This window comes from Arachis stenosperma, chromosome 6, assembly GCF_014773155.1.
Source record: "Arachis stenosperma cultivar V10309 chromosome 6, arast.V10309.gnm1.PFL2, whole genome shotgun sequence".
NCBI classification, from domain to species: domain Eukaryota; kingdom Viridiplantae; phylum Streptophyta; class Magnoliopsida; order Fabales; family Fabaceae; genus Arachis; species Arachis stenosperma.
Window position 1 is genome coordinate 20,624,114 of NC_080382.1, and position 25,056 is coordinate 20,649,169.

Here is a 25,056-nt window from a genome sequence, read left to right on the forward strand (position 1 = left end):
ACTTATCTGCCATACTTTTAACCTTAATAGTGGTGTAAAACTTTGTACAATGCTTAAAACATGAGAATTGCTGCTTCTCTTCTTAGACTTCACTTCCATGATTGCTTTGTCCAGGTGAATCTCATTTTATATATATCCGTTATAGCAACTGTTTCTCGGTGGTAAGTTGCTTCATGTTCTTTTTGCATGAATAGATCAACTAGTATTCATAAGTTCTTTTTTTTAATGGCAGGGCTGTGATGCTTCGATTTTGCTGGACGATAGCCCTGCAATAGTAAGCGAAAAAAACTCTGGCTCGAACAAGAATTCCGTCCGAGGTTTTGAAGTGATCGACGAGATCAAGGCTAAGTTGGAAGAAGCATGCCCTCAGACTCTGTCTTGTGCAGACATTCTTGTTGGGTTTTTTCTCTCCTTTGTGAGGCCCAAGCCTAACATTTTAGGGGTGTATTCTTGCACCCTAGTGTCACAACCCTAATTCAGTTTTTGAGGTTTTTTGAGAGAGAGAGAATAGCCACCAAGTGAGAGAGAAGAGGGAAAAACAGAATTCCCGTTTTTGCCCAAAGCAGTAAATTTCAAATGGCAGTTTCTCAGTTGTTCACCGTTGGATCGGCTTGAAATTTAAACTGCGTGTTCTTATCATCTTGTTCTTCATTCTGATCGGTGGAGATGTTGATTGAAGATTTGCAGTGAGAGAAATTGGCTTCGCAAGAGAGAAATTAGGTTTCCCGTTTTTACACAGAGCAGCAATTTTGGAACGGCAGTTTCTCATTATTTCACCGTTGGATCGACGTGAAATTTGGACTGTAGATTCTTCACATTTTGTTCTTCATTCTGAACAGTGGAGATTTTAATTGGAGGTCTGCAGAGGGAGAAATTGGCTTCGACATCAGCTCTGTTTTTTGGGTATATTTCATCTTCTTGCCTATTATTTGTGAGCTTTGGTGCATTGATGTTTTGGCTGGTTATATGCACATTTTTGTACTTTATTTGAGACTCTCTTGTACCTCATTTGATTATAGTGGAGCTATTTCATTGGTCTGGACGACCCGTGGTTTTTACCTCTCACGTTGAGGGGGTTTTCCACGTTAAAATCTCGGTGTCTTCTTGTTATTGCTTTACTTGCTATATTTGCTTGTTATAGTTGCTGCCATATTGTGTTGTGAGTGCTTCCATATTGTTCTTGTGTTGGACATTGTTGTCGTTTCCGCTGCTAGGCTCTTTCATACTGGCATCAGAGCTTGTTGGTATTTTTCTGGGCTTGTGATTCTGTGAACAATGGAAGCTAATACTAATACTAGTAGGATGATCACTCTTAATGGTCCTAATTATGATTTGTGGAAGTCAAAGATGGAAGATTTGCTTTATGTCAAAAATTTTCATCAACCAGTTTTTGGTACAGAGAAGCCTAATGATAAGTATGATGATGATTGGACTTTGTTGCATAGACAAGTCTGTGGATATATTAGACAGTGGGTTGACGATAATGTGTTGAACCATATTATTGGAGAGACACATGCTCGAACCCTTTGTATTAAGCTTGAACAGTTGTATGCTCGAAAAACTGGGAATAACAAGATGTTTTTGATCAAGCAGTTGTTGGCTTTGAAGTATACAGATGGGACATCAATGACAGATCACTTGAATAATTTCCAAGGAATTATGAATCAGTTATCTTCCATGGGTATCAAGTTTGATGAAGAGGTTCAAGGATTGTTACTTCTTGGCTCCTTACCAGACTCGTGGGAAATTCTCAGAATGTCATTGTCCAATTCTGCTCCTGATGGTGTAATCTCTATGGATCTTGCCAAGAGGAGTATTTTGAATGAAGAGATGAGAAGAAAGTCACAAGGTACATCGACTACACATTCAGATGTTCTTGTTTCTGAGTCTAGGGGGAGAAGCAAAAGTCGAGGTCCTAAAGGTAGAGATCAAAGCAGAAGCAAGTCTCGAGGAAAGTATAAGAATATTGAGTGTCATCATTGTGGTCAAAAGGGACATGTGAAGAGATTTTGTTGGCAGCTAAAGAAGGAGAAAGCCAAGGCAAGTAAAGACAAGAGCACAAATAAAGATGATGGTAACAAGGAAGACAAGGTTAATGTAACTCATGATGATTTTCTTGTTGTTGAGGAGTTTGAATTTGTTAACCTTGTTGATAATAGCACTAGTTGGGTGATTGATAGCGGTGCTTCTATTCATGTTACATCTAGGAGGGATTTGTTTACGTCCTATACTCCTGGTGATTTTGGTGATGTGAAAATGGCTCATCAAGGTGTTGCAAAATGTGTTGGTGTTGGACAGGTTTGTTTAGAAACCTCCAACAGTACCAAGTTGACTTTGAAGCGTGTGAAGCATGTTCCAGATATTCGGTTGAACTTACTTTCTGTTGGTAAGTTGTGTGATGAAGACTTGGATAGCTCATTTTCTCGTGATAGCTGGAAGCTCACCAAGGGTTCCATGGTTGTTGCTAGAGGCACAAGACACTCTACTCTTTATTTAACTCAAGCAAAGATTATGAAAGATGTTGTTAATGCTGCTGAGTTTGTTGATGAAACTGATTTATGGCATAAGAGATTATGTCATATGAGTGAGAAAGGCATGAATATGTTATCCAAGAGGAATCTTTTATCTGGTTGTAAGGTTGCTTTGCAAAAGTGCAATCATTGCTTTGCTGGGAAACAAAACAGGGTTTATTTCAAGAGCCATCCACCTTCAAGGAAGCTGGAGATACTTGATTTGGTGCATTCTGATGTTTGTGGGCCGATGAAGACAAGAACACTTGGAGGGTCTATCTATTTTGTAACCTTTATTGATGATCATTCTAGGAAATTATGGGTTTACACTTTGAAGACCAAAGATAAAGTTTTGAGTGTGTTCAAGCAATTTCAAGCTTCTGTTGAAAGAGAAACTGGGAAGAAGTTGAAATGCATTCGTACTGACAATGGTGGTGAGTACTCAGGTCCATTTGATGCTTATTGTAAAGAGCATGGTATAAGACATCAGAAGACTCATCCAAAGACTCCTCAGTTGAATGGCTTGGCTGAAAGGATGAACAGAACACTGGTTGAAAGAGTTAGGTGCTTGTTGTCACAATCTGGATTGGCAAAATCCTTTTGGGGTGGAGCTTTGAGCACTGTTGTTCATGTCTTGAACCGGACACCATGTGTTCCCTTGCAATTTGAAGTGCCAGAGAAGGTATGGTCAGGTAATGATGTTTTTTATGATCATTTAAGAGTCTTTGGATGTAAAGCTTTTGTTCATATTCCTAAAGATGAGAGATCTAAGCTTGATGTAAAGACTAGGCAGTGTATTTTTATTGGCTATGGCATGGATGAGTTTGGTTACAGGTTTTATGATCCTGTTAACAAGAAGGTGATTCGAATTAGAGATGTTGTCTTTATTGTAGACCAAACATTGAAGGATGTTAATCATGCAGAGAAGCCAATGGTTCAGCCTAGTGATGATTTTTCTGAGATGGATATTACTCCCTCTATGCCTATGGTAGAAGATGGTAGAGTTGAAGCTCAAAATCATGAGCATGATACAAGTGCAGGTGAAGATGGAACAGTTGATCCGATACTTGATGAAGTTGGTGATGATGATCAAGATGAAGAACCAACTTTGGAAATTCCTGCAAATGCTCTCAGAAGGTCTACAAGAGAGAGGAAGCCTTCATCAAGGTATTCTCCACATGAGTTTGTTTTGTTGACTGATGGGGGAGAACCTGAATGCTTTGGAGAGGCTGTTGAAGATGAAAGCAAAGCTCAATGGCTTGAAGCTATGCAAGAAGAAATGAAGTCCTTGCTTGAGAATGATACCTATGAGTTGGTGAAGCTACCGAAGGGTATGCGAGTTTTGAAGAACAAATGGGTATTCAGAATCAAGAATGAAGAACACAATTCTATGCCTCGATATAAGGCTAGATTGGTTGTTAGAGGCTTTAGCCAGAGAAAAGGTGTTGATTATGAGGAGATTTTTTCTCCTGTTGTGAGGATGTCATCCATTTGTGCTGTGCTTGGATTAGCAGCATCTCTTGATTTGGAGATTGAGCAAATGGATGTGAAGACAGCTTTTCTTCATGGTGATTTAGATAAGGAGATCTACATGGAGCAACCGGAGGGCTTTGTTGTTAAAGGAAAGGAAGATTTTGTGTGCAAGCTTAAGAAGAGTCTTTATGGGTTGAAGCAAGCTCCAAGACAGTGGTACAAGAAGTTTGAATCTGTTATGGAGAAGCATGGTTACCGTAAGACAACTTCAGATCATTGTGTATTTGTGCAAAAATTTTCTGATGATGATTTTATTATTCTTTTGCTTTATGTGGATGATATTTTGATTGTGGGCAAGAATGCTTTGAGGATTAATGAGTTGAAGAAACAGTTGAGCAGGTTCTTTGCTATGAAGGACTTGGGTCCTGCCAAACAGATTTTGGGCATGACTATTACTCGTTATAGAGATTCCAAGAAGCTTTATTTGTCACAGGAGAAGTACATAAAGAAGGTGCTTCAAAGGTTTGGCATGAATGATGCCAAATATGTTGCTAGTTCTTTTGCTCCTCATTTTAAGTTGAGTACCAAGCAGTGTCCAACCACTGATGAGGAGAAACAAGCAATGAATGAAATTCCTTATGCTTCAGCTGTTGGAAGCTTGATGTATGCTATGGTGTGTACTAGACCAGACATTGCTCATGCGGTTGGTACAGTGAGTTGTTTTCTCTCTAATCCAGGTAAAGAACATTGGAATGCTGTTAAATGGATTATGAGATATCTCAAAGGTACAACTAACTTGAGTTTGAGTTTTGGTGGTGAGAAAGCTTTGCTAGTTGGCTTTACTGATGCAGACATGGCAGGAGATATTGATTCTCGAAAGTCTACTTCAGGTTATTTGGTCAAGTTTGCAGGGGGAGCTATTTCATGGCAGTCAAGGTTACAGAAGTGTGTTGCACTTTCTACCACAGAGGCAGAGTTTATTGCAGCAACTGAAGCATGTAAAGAGTTGTTGTGGATGAAGAAGTTTCTTGCAGCACTTGGTTTTAAGCAAGACCGTTATGTCTTGTTGTGTGATAGCCAAAGTGCTATTCATCTTGCCAAGAATTCTACTTTTCATCCAAGATCTAAACATATCGATGTTAGGTATCACTGGATACGGGATGTGTTAGATTCCAAGTTGTTGGAACTTGAGAAAGTTCACACTGATGACAATGGTGCTGATATGATGACAAAAGCATTGTCAAGAGAAAAGTTTTGAAACATGTTGTTTGATCGCCGGAATGGCGAGGGCCTCCACCTAGTCGAGAAGGGGGAGATTTGTTGGATTTTTTCTCTCCTTTGTGAGGCCCAAGCCCAACATTTTAGGGGTGTATTCTTGCACCCTAGTGTCACAACCCTAATTCAGTTTTTGAGGTTTTTTGAGAGAGAGAGAATAGCCACCAAGTGAGAGAGAAGAGGGAAAAACAGAATTTCCGTTTTTGCTCAAAGCAGTAAATTTCAAATGGCCGTTTATCAGTTATTCACCGTTGGATCGGCTTGAAATTTAAACTGTGTGTTCTTATCATCTTGTTCTTCATTCTGATCGGTGGAGATGTTTATTGAAGATTTTCAGTGAGAGAAATTGGCTTCGCAAGAGAGAAATTAGGTTTCCCGTTTTTACACAGAGCAGCAATTTTGGAACGGCAGTTTCTCATTATTTCACCATTGGATCGACGTGAAATTTGGACTGTAGATTTTTCACATTTTGTTCTTCATTCTGAACGGTGGAGATTTTAATTGGAGGTCTGCAGAGGGAGAAATTGGCTTCGACATCAGCTCTATTTTTTGGGTATATTTCATCTTCTTGCCTATTATTTGTGAGCTTTGGTGCATTGATGTTTTGGCTGGTTATATGCACATTTTTGTGCTTTATTTGAGACTCTCTTGTACCTCATTTGATTATAGTGGAGCTATTTCATTGGTCTGGACGACCCGTGGTTTTTACCTCTTACGTTGAGGGGGTTTTCCACGTTAAAATCTCGGTGTATTCTTGTTATTGCTTTACTTGCTATATTTGCTTGTTATAGTTGCTGCCATATTGTGTTGTGAGTGCTTTCATATTGTTCTTGTGTTGGACATTGTTGTCGTTTCTGCTGCTAGACTCTTTCAATTCTTGCTCTTGCAGCAAAAGGCTCCACTATTCTTGTGAGAAAATCACACTTTAATCTACTTTAATTGCTTGTTATATGATAGAGATTAATTTCGATAAGTAATAAAATATTTTACACTGTCAATTAATTTGTATAGAGATTAAATTGACCGAACATTAAAATTTAACTTTATTACCTGTACAAGAGGATTCTAGTACGGGTTGAGATGAGGATCGGGAACCTGTGGGTCGAGACGGATGTCGGACTATCCGAGCGGAGCGGGGGGGGGGGGGAGGTACCTTCAAAGACACTCCGACGCTCAAGTCAGAATGGATCTAAGAGGTATAAGGTGTGAGGAATGAATCCATACCTGGAGGGACCTGGGTCCTCTATTTATAGGTGATGGTTAGTTATCCTATCTTATCTTGTTTGGCTTAAGATAAGGGAGATGTTTGAATTCAAAAGTTGGTTAGGAGCTCTAGAGGGCCGGTTCCGGGCCTTCCGATCGAAATGGGTTTAACCCGAGAAACCGGGTCTGTAGGATCCGTGGGTTGGATCCGTAACAGTTGCCCCCGCTGCGGGAGGGCGAGCGTGATCGGGCTGCCGCTGGGTGATGTTTGTTTTCTTTCTCGGGTGCCCGTCTGGTCCCTACGCGGTGAGGTCAGTGACTTGGTTTTGCGTCGTGGAAGATTCGTCTGACCGTTTAGGTCTGATGTGACTCTTCCGTGTCAGTTGCGCCTGTTGCGTTCTTCGAGGCGTTACTTTTTTCGATGGGGGGTATTTATTGCGAGGGGACGTTTTCCTTTTTTACCCCTACGAGTCTTCGTTGTGCCTAGGGTTAGTTGTGTCCTTTTGCCTTGTTTTGAAACCGTTTTTGCTTTTGTTTTAGTTCTCTTCGCTCGTTTTTATCTTCTTCTCCATTTTCTTTTCCAAAAGACTCTTCATCTGAGGGGGAGCTTTCTGTGGTTTCTGCTTTGCTTCTTCTGTTTTTCTGGCTTTCGTCAAGTTTCCTTTCTGTATTACCAGGTTGGCATGCTTTCTCTCTTTTTACTTTGTAAATGCTTGTTCTGTCTTTGCCATGCGTTGTTTTGTTTGTTACTGTGTTTGGTGTCTTTGGGGTGTAGTAATTTGAGTTTTTGGAGGGGCTGAGCACCGCCGTGTCTTGCTTAATAGTGGTGGTGAGCCACCGCGCTAGTTTGGTAGCAGTATTAGGTTTCTGTCTTGCGTAGAGTTAGTAGGCTGATGGTGGTGCTCCTCCCTGTTTTAGGTATGCAACGACGAAGAAATGAGGGTGTGGGAGCCCCAGTAGCCCCCTCCAGGGGCGTTCCTAATCGCTACGGTTGGGTGACCAGCGATGTGTGGGGTGTTCCGTCGCGGATGACGGAGGACGACCTCCAGCGGCTCCGTGATCAGGGGGCAATCTGTGGTGGTGGTGATGAGGAGGGGCGGTATGAGCTCGTCCTCCCTGATGCCGACGAGCGCGTCTGTTATCTGAACCTTCATTCGCCCACTGTGCCGGACTGGATGTGGGTTTACGAGTCTATGTTCACTCGGCTCGGCGTGCGTTTCCCTTTTTCGCCTTTTGTTCAAGATTTGCTGAGTCGGTGTTCCGTGGCACCGTCTCAGCTTCATCCGAACAGTTGGGCTGCCGTGCGGACATTTGAACTGGTGTGCCGGTATCTCGATCTTCCGACTTCTGTTCCTGTCTTTCTCTTTCTTTTCTTATGTACTCTTCCGTCTAAGGAAGGGAAACATAAGAAGGGATATATGTCTTTCCGTGCTTAACCTCATCGTCGGATTTTTGGGTTGTTTGAGGATTCTTTCCATGGTTTTAAGTGGGAATATTTTAAGGTACGTCCCGTGCAGGGACATCGTCCGTTTTGGCTGACTTTGGAGGGCGAGCGCCGATTTCCGACGTATTAGAACTTTGGTGCTGGCCCGTCGGTTCTGACTAAGGTTACTTATGATGATTTATCTCGGGAGGATAAGGACATTGCCAGCGTTTTGTGGCGCTTGTTCGGCGAGCGTCCGTTGAATCCCCGAGATGTTATGGGGGATCCCGAGGCTTGTCGGACTTATATTGGTGTGTGCTCTTTTTTTTTTTTGATTTTTCTCTGGGTTTTTGTTTTTTCAGTTAAGATGGCCGGTGGGTTGACTTCTTTGGCGAGGCTGAAGGCGGCGTTGATCCGGGAGGAGGGGTCGTCGTCTCCGGCTACTCCTGTTTCGAATCCAGCCGTGGATTCTCAGGTTGTTTCTCAGGAGGTGGTTTCCTCGGGGGCGCGTACCGGTGCTCAGGCTCCTCCTGGTCCTGCGAGCTCGCCCGAAGTCGTCGTGGTGACGGCTACCGAGGCTTCTCGGAAGAGGAGGAGAGCTGAAGAGCCGAGTAGTGAGACTTTTGAAGATGAGGGTTTGGTACCTAGTGTGATGGACCGACGTTTTGACGCTCCGGGTTTTATTGATCAGCACTTGATGCCTGGGACAGAGCCGTTTTTTGATGGCTGTGATGTCTCGTTTCAGGCTAAGTCGGTGTACCGTGCACTTCTCCGTTCTGCCATTGTTGTCCGTAAGGCTGAGCCCGTGATGGCTCAGGTTGGGTTGTTAGATAAGAAGCTTCGTCAGTCGCAGACTGAGGTGGCTAAGTTAAAGGAGGAGCTTGAGGCTGTTGGGGTCGCGAAGGAGAAGGCGGTGAAGTCTTCCGAGGAAGCCGGGGCGGAGATTCTCCGGCTTTCCGTGGTTGAGACTTCACTTCGTTCCCAGTTGGCAGAGGAGCGTAAGCGGGATTCCGATGCGGGTTCCCAGTCGGCGGTGCTTCTCGGTGAAGTGGAGATTTTGAAGGCCGAGGTTGCTGCCTTGAAGAAGGAGAAGATGGAGTTGCTAGCTGATGCAAAGAATGCAATTGTGGCTACCGAGTAGACGATGAGGGCTCAGGCTTTGGTGCTGGCTCCTGGTGTGGATGTGTCTGCGATGGGGGCCTTCAAGACTGTTCGTGATGGCCAGATTGTCGACCTCGAGTAGTTTCTATCTATATTTCTTTAGTTTTTTCTTTAAACTGTCTTTTTGAATATTTTGGATGGCCAGGGGCCGTGTACTTTGGAACACCGTACTTTTCGTTTTTAGTAGCATTTATTGGCCGTTCGGGCTTTTTTGTATGTTCCGTAGTTATGTTGTTTTTCGGCCGTTCGGGCCTTATGTTTTGAGCTATTCCGCGTTTTATTTTTCGTTTTCTCAGACCGTCGTCTGGTCGGGTTTTATTATGGATATCCGTGTGTTTGGGCCTGGGGGGTGATCAGTCCTCCGGTCGTGGCCGTGTCTTCGTTCCATTTTTTGGAAGTGGAAATAGCTTTTAATGGAATTTTTATTGAATGGTTGGGCCTCGTTAAAACCCTCCGTTAACGGCGGGAAAGAGTACCCGAGATTACAAATATAAATAAAGGATAAAAACAGAAAGGAAAATAAAAGGGGGGCGACCTATTTAGGTCGGTCTAGGTGTAGTATCGTCGCAAGTTGGCTGCGTTCCAAGTCCTCGGGACTTCGTCGCCGTTGAGCCGTTCGAGTTTATACGCTCCTTTTCCGATTACGGCCTTGATTCTGTATGGTCCTTCCCAGTTGGGGGTGAGCTTTCCTTCTCCTGGAGTCGGGGGACCGATATCGTTTCGCCGTAGGACGAGGTCGTCAGCCGCGAATTCTCGTCGGATAACGCCGTGATTGTATCTTAGGCTGATTCTTTGTTTAAGTGCTAATTCTTTGACGTGAGCTATGTTTCTTTCTTCGTCAATGAGGTCTCTTTCTGCTTCTTCGTCGTTATCTCCGACCGTTTTCCTGGGGCTGGGGTCCCCGTTTTCAACTGGGATGACTGCTTCAACGCCGTATGTTAATCGGAAAGGCGTTTCCCCCGTGGTCGTTTGGGGTGTTGTTCGGTACGACCACAGAACAGACCCTAATTCATCCGCCCATAGTCCTTTGGCTTCGTCGAGCCGTTTTTTGAGTCCTTTAACGATTATTTTGTTTGCGGATTCCACCTGTCCGTTTGTTTGGGGGTGTTCTACTGAGCTGAAGCGATGGGATATCTGTAATCCTCCTAGGAACTCTTTGAATTTTTTATCGGTAAATTGAGTTCCGTTGTCCGATATGACGACCTCGGGGATTCCGAAGCGGGTGATGATTTGTCGCCAGACGAATTTCCGGCATTGGGTCGCCGTTATGGAGGCCAGAGGTTCGGCCTCGATCCATTTGGTGTAGTAATCTATAGCGACAATGAGGTATCTGAGCTGGCCGGGAGCCGTAGGGAAGGGCCCGACAAGGTCGATCCCCCAAGTGCCGAATGGCCGTTCTGCCGATATGGTGCTGAGCTGGTGTGGGGCGGCTTGGTGGATATTGGCGTGTTTTTGGCATTTGTCACAGTTTTTTACCAATTGTATGGAGTCTCGAATGATTGTGGGCCAGAAGTAGCCAGCCCTGATGATTTTTTGGGCTAATATTTTGCCTCCGACGTGGTGTCCGCAGCAGCCTTCGTGGATTTCGCGGAGCATGTACTCCGTGTCCCCGGGTTTGACACATTTGAGCAGAGGTTGCGAGAATCCTCGTTTGTATAGTTGTCCCGCTATGATGGTATAGTTGGCGGCTTCCCTTTTTATTCGCTTTTCTTCTTTCGGGTCTGGCGGTAAAGTTCCGTCGAGGAGGTATTGTAGGATGGGGTATGTCCACGACCCCTGGCTTGAGATCGTCAGATGAGAGTTGGTTGCTGTTGATACAGAGGGCGACCTAACGACCTCTTGAATCAGCGATTTGTTGCCGTGTCCTGGTTTGGTACTGGCTAGCTTGGAGAGTAGGTCTGCCCTGGTGTTTCGTTCCCTGGGAACGTGTCGTATGATAATGCTTTCGAACCCTTCTTTCAGTTCGTTTACCTTGGTGAGGTATTGTTGGAGCAGGGGATCTCGTACTTGGTAGCTACCGTTGATTTGGGAACTGACTACCTGGGAATCGGTATTTACTTCTAAGGCGTTTACACCGACTTCCCGGGCTAGGGTCAGACCTGCTAGGAGGGCTTCGTATTCCGCTTGATTGTTTGACACTGGGAATTCATACCGTACTGACTGTTCAATTGTGATTCCGTTTTGGTTTTCGAGTATGATTCCGGCTCCTCCGTGAGTGGAGTTTGATGAGCCGTCGACGTGTAATTTCCATGGTTCCGGGGTGAGTTTTCCTGGAGTCATTTCGGCGATGAAATCAGTCAAGGCTTGTGCCTTAATAGCGTTCCGGGGTTCGAATCTGATCTGGAATTGGGATAATTCGATGGACCATGCTAGCATTCTTCCCGCTAGGTCGGGTTTCTGTAACACTTGCTTGACCGTCTGGTCGGTTCGGACCGTCACGGGGTGGGCCTGGAAATATTGTCGCAGGCGTCGGGAGGCTGTAAGGAGTGCGAAAGCTAGCTTTTCTAAGCGTGAATAGCGAGTTTCCGCATCCTGTAAGACTTTGCTTATGAAGTATATGGGTTTTTGCTCCTTTTTCTCGTCTTCACGGATGAGAGCCGCTGCAAGTGCCTCTTCTGTTATGGAAAGGTATAAGTAGAGCGTTTCTCCTGCTTGGGGTTTTGCGAGGATTGGTGGTTCCAATAAGGCCTTCTTGAAGTGTTGGAATGCTTCCTCGCATTCTGTTTCCCACTTAAAGGGGGTCCTTTTTTTCATTAGTTTGAAGAAAGGGATTGCTTTTTGGGCTGATGCACCGAGAAAGCGTGATAACGCGGTTAGTCTGCCGGTGAGCTTTTGGATGTCCTTAAGGTTTTTGGGGCTTGCCATTTCGAGGACGGCACGACATTTCTCCGGGTTTGCTTCAACTCCGCGTTGTGTGATCATGAAGCCGAGGAACTTTCCTGCCTCCATTCCGAAGGCGCACTTTGCCGGGTTGAGCCGCATTTGGTGCTTTCGTAGGGTGTTCATTATGACCGTGAAGTCGTTGATTAGTTGTTCGCTGGATTCAGTCTTGGCGAGCATGTCGTCGATGTAGACTTCTAACTTGTCTCCTGTTAGGTCTCGAAAGATCTTGTTAACAAGTCTTTGGTAGGTGGCTCCAGCGTTTTTCAAGCCGAATGGCATCACGGTGTAACAATATGTTCCGTCTGGGGTGATGAATGCGGTTTTTTCCTCGTCTGGTCAGTGCATCGGGATTTGGTTATAGTCGGAATATGCGTCCATGAAGCTGAGGTATCGGTGGCCGGATGCTGCGTCTACTAATCCGTCGATGTTTGGTAAGGGGAAGGCGTCCTTCGGGCAAGCTTTGTTTAGGTCCGTGTAGTCGACGCACATTCACCATTTCCCATTAGGTTTCCGTACTAGCACGACGTTGGCCAGCCAGGTCGTGTAGGGGAGTTCCCGGATGAAGTTGGCTTCGAGTAGGGCTTTGACTTGTTTTTTGACTTCGGCGGCTCGGTCTGGCGATATTTTTCGTCGTCTTTGTGCTACTGGCTTAGCTTGGGGGTCCACGGCTAGGTGGTGGGACATTAGGTCGGGGTTAATTCCCGGCATGTCGGCTAGTGTAAATGCGAATAAGTCTTTGTTTTGTTTCAGGAGTTGGGAGAGTTCTTCTTTAAGATCGTATGGGAGGTTTCTATTGATGAAGGTATATTCTTCCTTGGTCGGTCCTATCTGTAGTTTTTCCATGTCTCCTTCTGGTTCTGGCCTAGGTTGGCCGTCTTGTCGCGCATCTAGGTCGGCTAGGAATATTCCGGCCGCATCTCGGGATTTTTTCCTTAGGGCTAGGCTGGTGTTGTCGCATTCGGCTGCGATCTCTCGGTCTCCGTGAATGGTACCGATGGAGCCGTCGTCGGTTCTGAACTTCATGAGGAGGTATTTGGTGAAGATGACTGCGGAGAAGTCATTGATTGTTTTTCTTCCGAGGATCACGTTATAGGCTGTGGAGTCTTTAAGGACTACGAATTCAGATAGGATTGTCTTTTTCTGATTGCTTGTTCCTATGGTGATGGGTAGGGTAATTGAGCCGTCTGGTTTGAGAAAGTTGTCGCCGAGTCCCGTGACGCCGTGGCGGTGTGTTTGGAGGTTATCGTTGCGGAGCCCGAGCTTGTCAAAGGCTCATCGGAAAAGGATGTTGGAGTCTGCGCCGGTGTCTACCAGTATCCTTCGTACTAGTCCTGTTCCGATCCTGGCTGAGATGACGAAGGGGGCGTCTTCGGCTGAGGTGCCGTGCAGGCAATCCTCCGGTAAGAATGTTATCGTGTTGCTAGTGGTGGTGATTGGGGCTTGGTTTCTGACGGCCATTACCTTGAGGTCTTTTTTCATTGTTAATTTTGACTTGCTCGATACGTCCTTGCCTGTGATGACGTTTACTATGATGGTCGGGTCTTCCTCCGGACTCTCCCTGGTGGGTTGCCTTTGTGTTCTTGGGTTACGTCCTTCTCTTTCTGGTGACTTGTCTTTCTCCGCGTGTCTTGGTTCTCTGATGATTTTGGCAAATTCCGGGAGTTTTCCGTCTCGTATGGCCTGTTCAAGAGCGTCTTTGAGGTCGAAGCAATCTTGTGTTTTGTGGCCGTAACCTCGGTGGTAGTCACAGTAGAGGGTTTTGTTGCCTCCCGTTCTCTCTTTGAGTTGTCGGGCTTTTGGGATGATGCCTCGATCTGCTATTTGATGGTATATCTCCGTAATTGGTGCAGTTAGGGGCGTGTAATTAGAGAATTTGCCAATTCTTGGTGGCCGGTTGGTCGGCCTGGGGTGGTCCCGTTGATTCTCTTTGGGTGTTGGGTTATGCCGGGGAGCCGAATTGCCGTGTTGGGCGTGCTGCCGCTTGTTGGCAGCGACGACCTGGCTGACCTCTTCGTCGTTAATGTAGTCTCTGGCGACGTTCTGGATTTCGTGCATGGTCCATACTGGTTTGGTAGTGAGGTGTTTGCGAAAGTCCTCGTTCATGAGCCCGTTAGTCAGGCAAAGGCTTGCGACGGAATCCGTGAGTCCGTCCACCATTAGGCATTCGTCGTTGAAGCGGTCGAGGTATTTTCTTGTGGATTCGTCTAGCTTTTGTGTGACCCCTAACAAGCTGATGGGGTGTTTGGCTTTGGTGATTCTGGTCGTGAACTGGGCCATGAATTTTCGTGCTATGTCGTGGAAGCTGGCTATGGACCCATTCGGGAGGGCGTTGAACCATTTGATCGCCGGTCCGGCAAGGGTTACCGGGAAGGCCCTGCACCGGACTGCGTCGGCTGCTCCTTCTAAGTTCATTCTGGCCTCGAAGGCCGTTAGATGTTCCTGAGGGTCCTTGGTTCCATCATACTTCATGTCGGTGGGTTTGTCGAAACCTTTGGGGAGTTTTGCTCTTAAGATTCTTTCTGTGAAGGGTGTAGCTCCCATTATGGTGTGGTCGCTTCTCGTGCGTTTGGTGCTTCGGTATCTCCGGTCCTCGTCCGAATCGTGTTGACGACATAGGTCCCGAGAAGCGCTGCGGTGGTGTTTCTTGTTGTAACGCCGTTCTGGCGATTTTTCGTGTCGGTGGTTGCGTGAGATGCTGCGATCATCTCTCCTATCGTGTTGCCGGGTTGGCGACCTGCCGCGGTGGGATCTTGACCTGGAAGTTGCCTGGCTTCCGTGTTCGTTATTGCGTTTTTCTCTGTTAGTTAGTTTGCCTTCAAGTTCTTGGACCCGGAGACAGAGATCCTGGATGATCTGTGCCGCTTTGTCCCTGGCTTTCTCGGGATGTTGTGGGTCCGTGGTGACGTGTTCGTTCGTGTGGTGGATGGTACTTGCTATTTTTGCTTGGTTTGTGGCTTCATGGTGTTCTGAGGCCGGACGACGCGGTTGGGAGTCGTCCTGGCTTGATGGGTTCTCCTCCAGGATGCCCTCTATCCAGTTCGACTGTCGCAGTCCCCACAGACGGCGCCAATGTACAAGAGGATTCTAGTACGGGTTGAGATGAGGATCGGGAACCTGTGGGTCGAGACGGATGTCGGACTATCCGAGCGGAGCGGGGGGGGGGGGGGGGGGAGGTACCTGCAAAGACACTCCGACGCTCAAGTCAGAATGGATCTAAGAGGTATAAGGTGTGAGGAATGAATCCATACCTGGAGGGACCTGGGTCCTCTATTTATAGGTGATGGTTAGTTATCCTATCTTATCTTGTTTGCCTTAAGATAAGGGAGACGTTTGAATTCAAAAGTTGGTTAGAAGCTCTAGAAGGCCGGTTCCGGGCCTTCCGATCGAAATGGGTTTAACCCGAGAAACCGGGTCTGTAGGATCCGTGGGTTGGATCCGTAACATTACCGAACATTAAGATTAAATTGTTATACTTACATTTTACTTTAAAATGATTATTGATATATATGGATATGCTTAATATCTTAATGATAAATGAAATTTAAATGATTATTTTTGAAACAGAGTGGAGGGCCTAACTGGGAGCTACCATTAGGGAGGAGAGACTCGAGAACAGCATGTTTAATTGGTTCAAACAACATTCCACCACCAAATGCTACCATTCAAAATCTAATAACATTTTTCAAGCGTCAAGGCCTTGATGAAGTTGACCTTGTTGCCCTCAGGTTAGAATATAATTGATTCAACCTATTTTCCTTCATTTATATATATATTTTATGTCATGCTATATCATAGTCATCTATCTCCATCTTTGTTCTAATCAAATCATCAGTTATGAACACTCGACATAAATATTTTTTTATACAATTTTTTTTAAATTTATTAAATTTTATATTAGTAATGCTTGCTAGTACTATACTCTACCAAAAATTTAAAATATTTTAGACATATTAATACTTTCTTCTGCTAAGTTTAGTTGAAGATACAATAATTCTTATTAGTGTCTTAACAACCAAATATATTACACGTATTCATGTGCTTATTATACTGAGACAATAAACAAACAAAACGTAACTGTTAGGCCCTGATACTTGTTAAATGCCTAGTTAGACAAGCCACTTAATTAATCTTTCTGTGCTTCATAGCTTAGTATTAATGATCACATTTTATGGATTTTTACTCTTTTTTTTGTTAATTATATTATTATTAGGTGCACATACAATTGGGGTGGCAAGGTGTGCAACATTCAAGCAAAGACTATACAACCAAAATGGAAAGAAAGAAGCAGACGTGTCAATAGAAAGAACATTCTACTTTGGTCTCAAAACAGTGTGTCCAAGATCAGGTGGTGACAACAACATTTCCCCATTGGACTTTGGTTCTCCCAGGATGTTTGATAACACTTACTTCAAGTTCATTCTTCAAGGAAGAGGCTTACTCAATTCTGATCAAGTTCTTCTCTCTGGTGGTGTCATCAAGACTCAAGAACTTGTCAAGAAATATGCTCAAGATGAGGCTTTCTTCTTCCAACAATTTGCTATGTCTATGATCAAATTGGGAAACCTTCGACCCATTACCGGTTTTAACGGCCAAGTTAGAAAGAATTGTCGCCGAGTTAATTAATAATTAAGTATAATTATGCGTTTAATTAGTAATATTATTGACATGATGATGATATATAAAAGTAGTAAAATTTTATGTAGTGAAATATGTGGCTTCTGTGTTACTTTATTTGGTCTAGCTGGCTTATTGTTGCAACTTTTGATAGTGATGTAATTTGTGAAATGTGAAGTGCTGATTGAAAATTATGTTATATATAGTAGTTAAGATAAGATGGGGACAAAAATATATCTCCAAAAATTATTTCACCCTTCTGTTCAACTTTTTTTCTCTTCTTGATTTAATCGATACCGTGATTTCTTTTATTTGTAAATTGAAATAAAAGTAACTTTTAATTAACATAAGTTATAAAATTTGTGTTTGATAAGATTATTTTTAACATTTAAAATAATTTTAATATATATAAATATAATAAATTATATGTAATAAAAAGTATTTTAGATAAAAATAAATTAAGCATCAATTCTTCTAGTATTTCCATTATATTTAGTATAGAAATAAAGACAAGTAGCACCAAGGTGCCCCAAAATAATTATATATTGGTGACTTATCTTCAGCCTATTCATGATGATTTGATGTTTTGTGAAGATATTTACTTGGTTCTATTGCCTCTTTTACTTTTTAATAAGTGTTTTTAATAATAGAGTCCAAATTTTTTTGGAGTCTTGTGATAACCTTAGTTTGAGGGAAGAAGAAAAACGATTTTAACAGGAGCTAAATTTTATCGTCTTAAGAGAAGAGATTTACTGGTTCCAAAAGTTTAGAAAAAATGGGTCAAATTCGGAGACAGAAATACTAGTTTTTTCATCTCCAAATCATTGTCAAAAGGAAAAAAAATAAAATCCATAACCTTATGTTAGAAGATGGAACTTGGTCGAATAACGAGGGATCCTTGAATAATAATTTTTTCTAAAAATTTTTTTGTTCTAGAGAGGAAGTGGATTTTGGTATTCTGAACGGGGTTTTCCTACCGCAACTTAGTCAAGAGGCCTGCAAGTTTCTCTCTGAACCAGTTTCTATTGAGGAGGTGAGGAAGACTATTATGGAGATGAACTCCTTAAAGGCACCTGGATCAGATGACTTCCAAACTATTTTTTTAAGGAGTATTGGGACGTAGTGGAAAAGGATGTTTGGAAGATTGTGTGTAAAGCTTTCATAGGTGAAGTTTTAGATGGTTCCTTTTTTGAGACTCTTATTGTTCTAATCCCGAAAGTGGACAGACCGACGGTCATGAAAGAATTTAGGGCTATAAGCCTATGTAATGTCATATACAAAATTTTAACTAAGGTCCTTGTTAATCGCTTCCGCCCTTTCCTTACGGAGGTCATTGGTCCCCTTCAAGGGGATTTATCCTGGGGAGAGGAATGAGCGAGAATATCATTATTGCGCAAGAGATCTTTAATTTTATGCGCAAAACCAAGTCCAAGAAAGGTACTATGACTTTTAAAATTGATTTAGAGAAGGCATATGATAGGGTAGATTGGAGATTTCTTCAACATACTCTTACTAGTTTTGGCTTCCCTCAGAACATAACTAGCCTAATCATGAGGTGTGTTTGCTCTTCTTCTCTTTCAATCCTATGGAATGGCAGGAGATTACAGAATTTTAATCCTTAAAGAGGGCTAAGACAAGGTGACCCTCTATCTCCGTATCTCTTCGTTATGTGTATGGAACGATTGGCGTGCCTTATCTCTCATTATGTGTCTAATGGATCTTGGGTCGCTGTTGCCATCTCCAAAGGGGGACCTAGGATTTCACATCTTATATTTGCTGACGACCTTTTCCTTTTCTGCAAAGCAACAAGGTCGCGGGTTGAAATGGTTATGCAGGTTCTTGAACTCTTTACAAAGGCATCTGGATTGAAAGTTAATCTGGCCAAATCTAAAGCTCAATGCTCTAAGAACATCACTCAGCGGAGGAAGGAGGTCTTGTCAAGGGTTTCTCAGATTTACTTAACTCGGAACATAGGCAGATATTTGGGGGTAAACATTGGTCACGATAGAGCGGCGAAAAGGACGGTGCAAGAGGTTATTGACAAGATCCAAAGGAGGCTAGCTAGTTGGAAAGGTAGGCTACTTAATAAGATAAGAAGGTTATGTTTGGTTAAGTCGGTGTTGACTTTCATTCCAGTGTATGATATGCAAGTAGCCTTTTTTCCCTCTTATGCTTGTGAAAAAGTTGATTCGATGATGAGACAATTCCTTTGGAAGGGTCAGACTGATGGGAGGGACTACCCCTTGTGAATTGGACTAAGGTTGTCGCTCCGAGAAAACACAGAGGCCTAGGGGTGAGGGACTCTAGGTGTGCGAACATTACCCTTCTAGGAAAGATTGTTTGGCAACTTCTTCACTACAAAGAGAAACTATGGGTACAACTCCTAACCAAGAAGTATCTGGCTATTGGGAAAGGTTTTGTGGAGGTTATTGGGGGCTTTTTATGTTTGGAAAAGTGTGATTAAAGCGTTCAATAGCTTGAAAGAGGGCTTCGTGTGGTGCTGTGGTACTTTGGATGAATCCTTGTGGTTTGATCAATGGTCTCCTTTGGGTAAGCTTGCAGACTTAATTCCATACGTTCATATAACTGACCTCCACCTTTCTCTAGATGACTTTATTTGCAATGGTCGATGAGATTTTAGCAACCTTTATTCTTCTCTTCCTCATCATACCCGTTCGTCCCTAATTGAGTTGCCTGTTCCTGGTAACAACCACTATGGCCCAGGGTGGGTTTGGGCTGTTGCCGCAACAAAGGAGTATTCTTCTAGAAGTGGATATCTTTGGTTGGCGAAAAGAAAATACCAATAGGATGAAAGCGAAGACTGAAACTGGATATGGAAGCCTTTCATCTCGGAGAAGATTAAGTTCTTGCTCTGGCTTTCTCTTCACAATGCTGTCCCTACTGACGCGCTCCAGTTCAAGTGCAAGTTAACACCTAGCGATATTTGTAAGAGGTATGGTTCCCATTCGGAATCAATTCTACATTGTTTTAGAGATTGTGATAGGGCCAAAGCTGTTTGAAATATCATCGACCCTTCGTTCATTGAGACTAGAGGATCGTCCGATTTAGCTCCTTGGCTCAAACAAGGCATATCTAGTATGGGCTACCTCTTTGCATCCGGAATTTGGTGGATATGGAGGCATCGATGTCATGAGGTTTTCAACCCGGATGAAGTTTGGTCTGATAAGAAAGTGGCGATACTAGCTAGAAATATGAGCTTTGATCTTAGAAATCTTCATTACAACTGGATTATCTATTCATATATTGAAAGAAAATTTAAGTGGGAGCCTCCACCCAATGGCACTTTCAAGGTCAACTGTGATGCGAGTGTTCTTCAGGGAGTCCAGCGAGCTAGTTTTGGTTGTGTTTTGAGGGATGATAGAAGGAGATGGGCGTTGGGCCGTTCAGGTGCTCTTCCTTTCTGGTCTGTTTATCGTTGTGAGCTGCTGGCTTCTTGGCAGGGGCTGATGTTAGCCTGGGAAGCTGGTTGCCAGAGGGTTATTTGTGAAACAGACTCACTCGATGCTTACTTTGTGTTGAGTAACATCACCAGCCACACAACACATAAGGTGAAGGATATTGTGTTAAAACTCTAAGATCTTTTGTCCAAAGACTGGGAGGTCCAGTTCCATCTAATTCGAAGGGAAGCTAATAGTGTCGCTGATTGGTTGGATAAATCTGGAGCAAGAAGTGATTCAGCTCATGTTTCTTGGATCAAACCTGGTGCAGATTTGGAGCAAATTCTAGTGCAAGAGTCAACTGGTTCTAGCTAGTTTGGCTTAGCTTGTGTTTTGTTTCTTTATGTTTTGATATTTTCAGTTACAAAAAAAAAATTATTGACATCATGATGATATATAAAAGTAGTAAAATTTTATGGTGTTTTTTTTTAACAAAGATAGGAGACTCGAACCCGCAACCTCTTAATTGAGTATTGGGAGACTATACCATTTGAGCTATAACTCATTGGCAAAATTTTATGGTGTTTGCTTCTGTACGATGATAAATTTATACGTATCGGTATAATAAAAATATGGAAAAATTAAAATATGACATGTGGACTATATTTTCCACGTCAATAATTAATTTTTCTTTTTTTAAATACATATCATATTAATACTTTTACTAAATTACCCTTATAATTTAATAAAAATATAAAATAATTTTTATTTAATATTACAAAAAGGCTTAAATATTTTTTTTGTTATGTTGAACAAAATTATTCATTTAAATTAATCAAATTTTAAAATTCAACTAATTTTAATTTTATAATTCTAATTTTTAAACAATTTAAAAAAACATTTAGTTATTTATTCACACTAAAAACAAATCATTCAATCTTATTAATGCTTTTCATGAACCCTAATTTTTCATAGTCATTTATAGAAAAAAAATTAATGATGTTCTTCATCTTTCTGGGTTTTCTCACCAATCCTTTACCCTCTCGAGGAATATCTCTTACTCTCAATTCTCAAACTCAAACTCTCTCTTCTTTCTTACTGCCACTAGCCCACTAGAGTCTCACTCGACTCTCGTCTCCTTCACACCCGCCGGCGTCTCGTCGTTCGTCTCATCTCGTTGCCGGCCTTTCAACATCTCCCGGCCTTCCCTGGGCTCCTTGTCGCCAGCGACAAAAGCAACTCGTCGGGTTGTCGGCGCTCGTCGTCTTTTGGTTTCGGGTATCCGCCGTCACTGAATCATCGTGGATCGTAGACCATCGTGGGGTCGTCGCTCGTCGTCTTCTGGTGTCGGGACCTCGTCATCACCGAGTCGCAGTGGACCGTTGGTGAGTCCCTGCATCATCGCTTCTTCTGCTCTGTCTTTTCCAGATTTTCCTTCCCCATGTATTTTGAGATGATGTTGAATTGCTAATCAATTAATTTGTCTTGTTGATGATCTAAATATTGCTGTAAATCATGAGCAAAGTAGGATTATGTTACGGCCAATCCCTAGCTGGGCACGATGACCGACCCAGCCCGCCGGCAGCCCGATCCGTTCGGTCGGGCTAGCGCGCGTAACCCGTTCGATCTGTGACTGGTGCACTGGTGCACGAATTTGTGATTCGCACAACTAACCAGCAAGTGCACTGGGTCGTCCAAGTAATACCTTACGTGAGTAAGGGTCGATCCCACGGAGATTATTGGTTTGAAGCAAGCTATGTTTATCTTATTATTCTTAGTCAGGATATTAATTAAAATTATCAGTTGGAATTATTAGATTGGAAAAATAAAAGAGAATAAAAGCGTTACTTGTTGTGCAGTAATGAGAAATATGTTGGAGTTTTGGAGATGCTTTGTCCTCTGAACTTCAACTCTTCCTTGAAATCCTTTTCCACATGCAAGATCCCTTCCATGGCAAGCTCTATGTAGGGTGTCACCGTTGTCAATGGCTACTTTCCATCCTCTCAGTGAAAACGTTCCTATGCTTTGTCACAGCACGGCTAATCATCTGTCGGTTCTCAATCAGGTTGGAATAGAATCCATTGATTCTTTTGCGTCTGTCACTAACGCCCAGCCTTCAGGAGTTTGAAGCTCGTCACAGTCATTCAATTCCGGAATCCTACTCGGAATACCACAGACAAGGTTTAGACTTTCCGGATTCTCATGAATGCCGCCATCAATCCGGCTTATACCACGAAGATTCTGAGTAATGAATCTAAGAGATACTCATTCAATCTGATGTAGAACGGAGGTGGTTGTCAGGCACACGTTCATGGATTGAGGAAGGGGATGAGTGTCACGGATCATCACCTTCTCCATAATTAAGCGCGAATGAACATCTTAGATAAGAACAAGCGTGTTTGAATGAAAAACAAAGGAATTGTATTAATTCATCGAGACGCTGCAGAGCTCCTCACCCCCAACAATGGAGTTTAGAGACTCATGCCGTCAAAAAGTATGTAATTCAGATCTGAAAATGTCATGAGGTACAAAATAATTCTCTAAAAGTTGTTAGGGCCGTCAAAATGGGCTAAACCCATCGGGCCAGCCCGTTTACCCGTTTAAATGGGCGGGCTTTGCCCCTAAAATTAAGCCCGTTTAAATTTCGGGCTAAACGGGCTGAGCCCGATTCACCCGAAAAAAATGACGGGTTAAACGGGCTAGCCCGCGTTCGGGCTAAACGGGCTGAGCCCGATTCACCCGAAAAAAATGACGGGTTAAACGGGCTAGCCCGCGGGCTAAACGGGTGGCCCGTTTAATTTTTTTTTTCATTTTTTTTAAAAAAAGTAACACTTTTAGCTAATATTTTTCCCGATCCGACCCGAAAATCCGACCCATCAACTAAAAAAAAAATTTTTTTAAATGGTTTTTGACCTAAAAGTGGTTTTTTTTGTCAAAATATTTTTCAAAAATAAAATAAATGAAAACGGGCTGGCCCTTTAACCCATCGGGCTGACTATAAATGGTCCGGGCTAAAAAATTTTGGCCCGCGAATAAAGCGGGCTTAAATGGGCCAGCCCGTTTAACCCATGGGCTTAATGGGCTGGGCCTAAATGGGCCGGGCTAGCCCGTTTGACAGCCCTAAAGTTGTTTAAATAGTAAACTAGTAACCTAGGTTTACAGAATATGAGTAAACTAAGATAATTGGTGCAGAAATCCACTTCTGGGGCCCACTTGGTGTGTGCTGGGGCTGAGACTAAAGCTATCCACGAGTTGAGGCTTTTCTTGGAGTTGAACTCCAAGTTATGACGTGTTTGGGCGTTCAACTCCCGGATCATGACGTGTTTTCTGGCGTTTAACTCCAGACAGCAGCATGTACTTGGCGTTCAACGCCAAGTTACGTCGTCTATCCTCGCGCAAAGTATGGACTATTATATATTGCTGGAAAGCCCTGGATGTCTACTTTCCAACGCCGTTGAGAGCGCGTCAATTGGACTTCTGTAACTCCAGGAAAATCCATTTCGAGTGCAGGGAAGTCAAGATCCAACAGCATCAGCAGTCCTTTTTCAGCCTAAGTCAGATTTTTGCTCAGCTCCCTCAATTTCAGCCAGAAAATACCTGAAATCACAGAAAATTACACAAACTCATAGTAAAATCCAGAAATATGATTTTTGCCTAAAAACTAATAATATTTAACTAAAAACTAATTAAAACATACTAAAATCTACATGAAATTACCCCCAAAAAGCGTATAAAATATCCGCTCATCATGCACGAAATTGTGATCATCAATGGCGCCATCAACATGGTATGCTCAATTGCAATCTTAACTCTTTATCACAACTTCGCACAACTAACCAGCAAGTGCATTGGTCTCCAAGTAAAACCTTACGCGAGTAAGGGTCGATCCCACGGAGATTGTTGTATGAAGCAAGCTGGTCACCTTGTAAATCTTAGTCAGGCAGATTCAAATGGTTATGGATGATATATGAATAAAACATAAAGATAAAGATAGAGATACTTATGTAATCATTGGTGAGAATTTCAGATAAGCGAATGGAGATGCTTTGTCCCTTCCGTCTCTCTGCTTTCCTACTGTCTTCATCCAATCCTTCTTACTCCTTTCCATGGCAAGCTGTATGTTGGGCATCACCGTTGTCAGTGGCTACAATCCCGTCCTCTCAGTGAAAATGTTCAACGCACCCGTCACGGCACGGCTAATCATCTGTCGGTTCTCAATCAGTTGGAATAGAATCCAATGATTCTTTTGCGTCTGTCACTAACGCCCAGCCTTCAGGAGTTTGAAGCTCGTCACAGTCATTCATCATTGAATCCTACTCAAATACCACAGACAAGGTTTAGACCTTCCGGATTCTCTTGAATACCGCCATCAATTCTAGCTTACCACGAAGATTCCGATTAAGGAATCCAAGAGATAAACATTCAAGCCTTGTTTGCTTGTAGAACGGGAGTGGTTGTCAGGCACGCGTTCATAAGTGAGAATGATGATGAGCGTCACATAATCATCACATTCATCAAGTTCTTGAGTGCGAATGAATATCTTGGAATAAGACAACTGAATTGAATAGAAGAACAATAGTAATTGCATTAATACTCGAGGTACAGCAGAGCTCCACACCTTAATCTATGGTGTGTAGAAACTCCACCGTTGAAAATACATAAGAACAAAGTCTAGGCATGGCCGTGAGGCCAGCCCCCAAAACATGATCAAAAGATCCAAAGATTCAAAGATCTAAAGATCTAAAGATACAATAGTAAAAGGTCCTATTTGTAGAGAACTAGTAGCCTAGAGTTTACAGAAATGAGTAAATGACATAAAAATCCACTTCCGGGCCTCACTTGGTGTGTGCTTGGGCTGAGCATTGAAGCATTTTCGTGTAGAGACTTTTCTTGGAGTTAAACGCCAGCTTTTGTGCCAGTTTGGGCGTTTAACTCCCATTCTTGTGCCAGTTTCGGCGTTTAACGCCGGGCAGTTTTGAGCTGATTTGGAACGCCGGTTTGGGCCATCAAATCTTGGGTAAAGTATGGACTATTATACATTGCTGGAACGTCCAGGATGTCTACTTTCCAACGCCGTTGAGAGCGCACCAATTGGGCTTCTGTAGCTCCAGAAAAT

The 25,056-nt window shown here is 43.2% G+C and overlaps 1 protein-coding gene across 1 annotated transcript; it reads left to right on the forward strand.

Annotated features, from left to right (window-relative positions):
* Positions 1–60: 60 nt before the first annotated feature.
* LOC130933843 (peroxidase 9-like) lies at positions 61–16,551 on the forward strand. Its single transcript, XM_057863451.1, has 5 exons — positions 61–114; positions 233–394; positions 6,123–6,167; positions 15,493–15,653; positions 16,137–16,551. The coding sequence occupies exons 1-5, from the start codon at positions 61–63 to the stop codon at positions 16,549–16,551; spliced, it is 837 nt and encodes a 278-aa protein (XP_057719434.1).
* Positions 16,552–25,056: the final 8,505 nt, after the last annotated feature.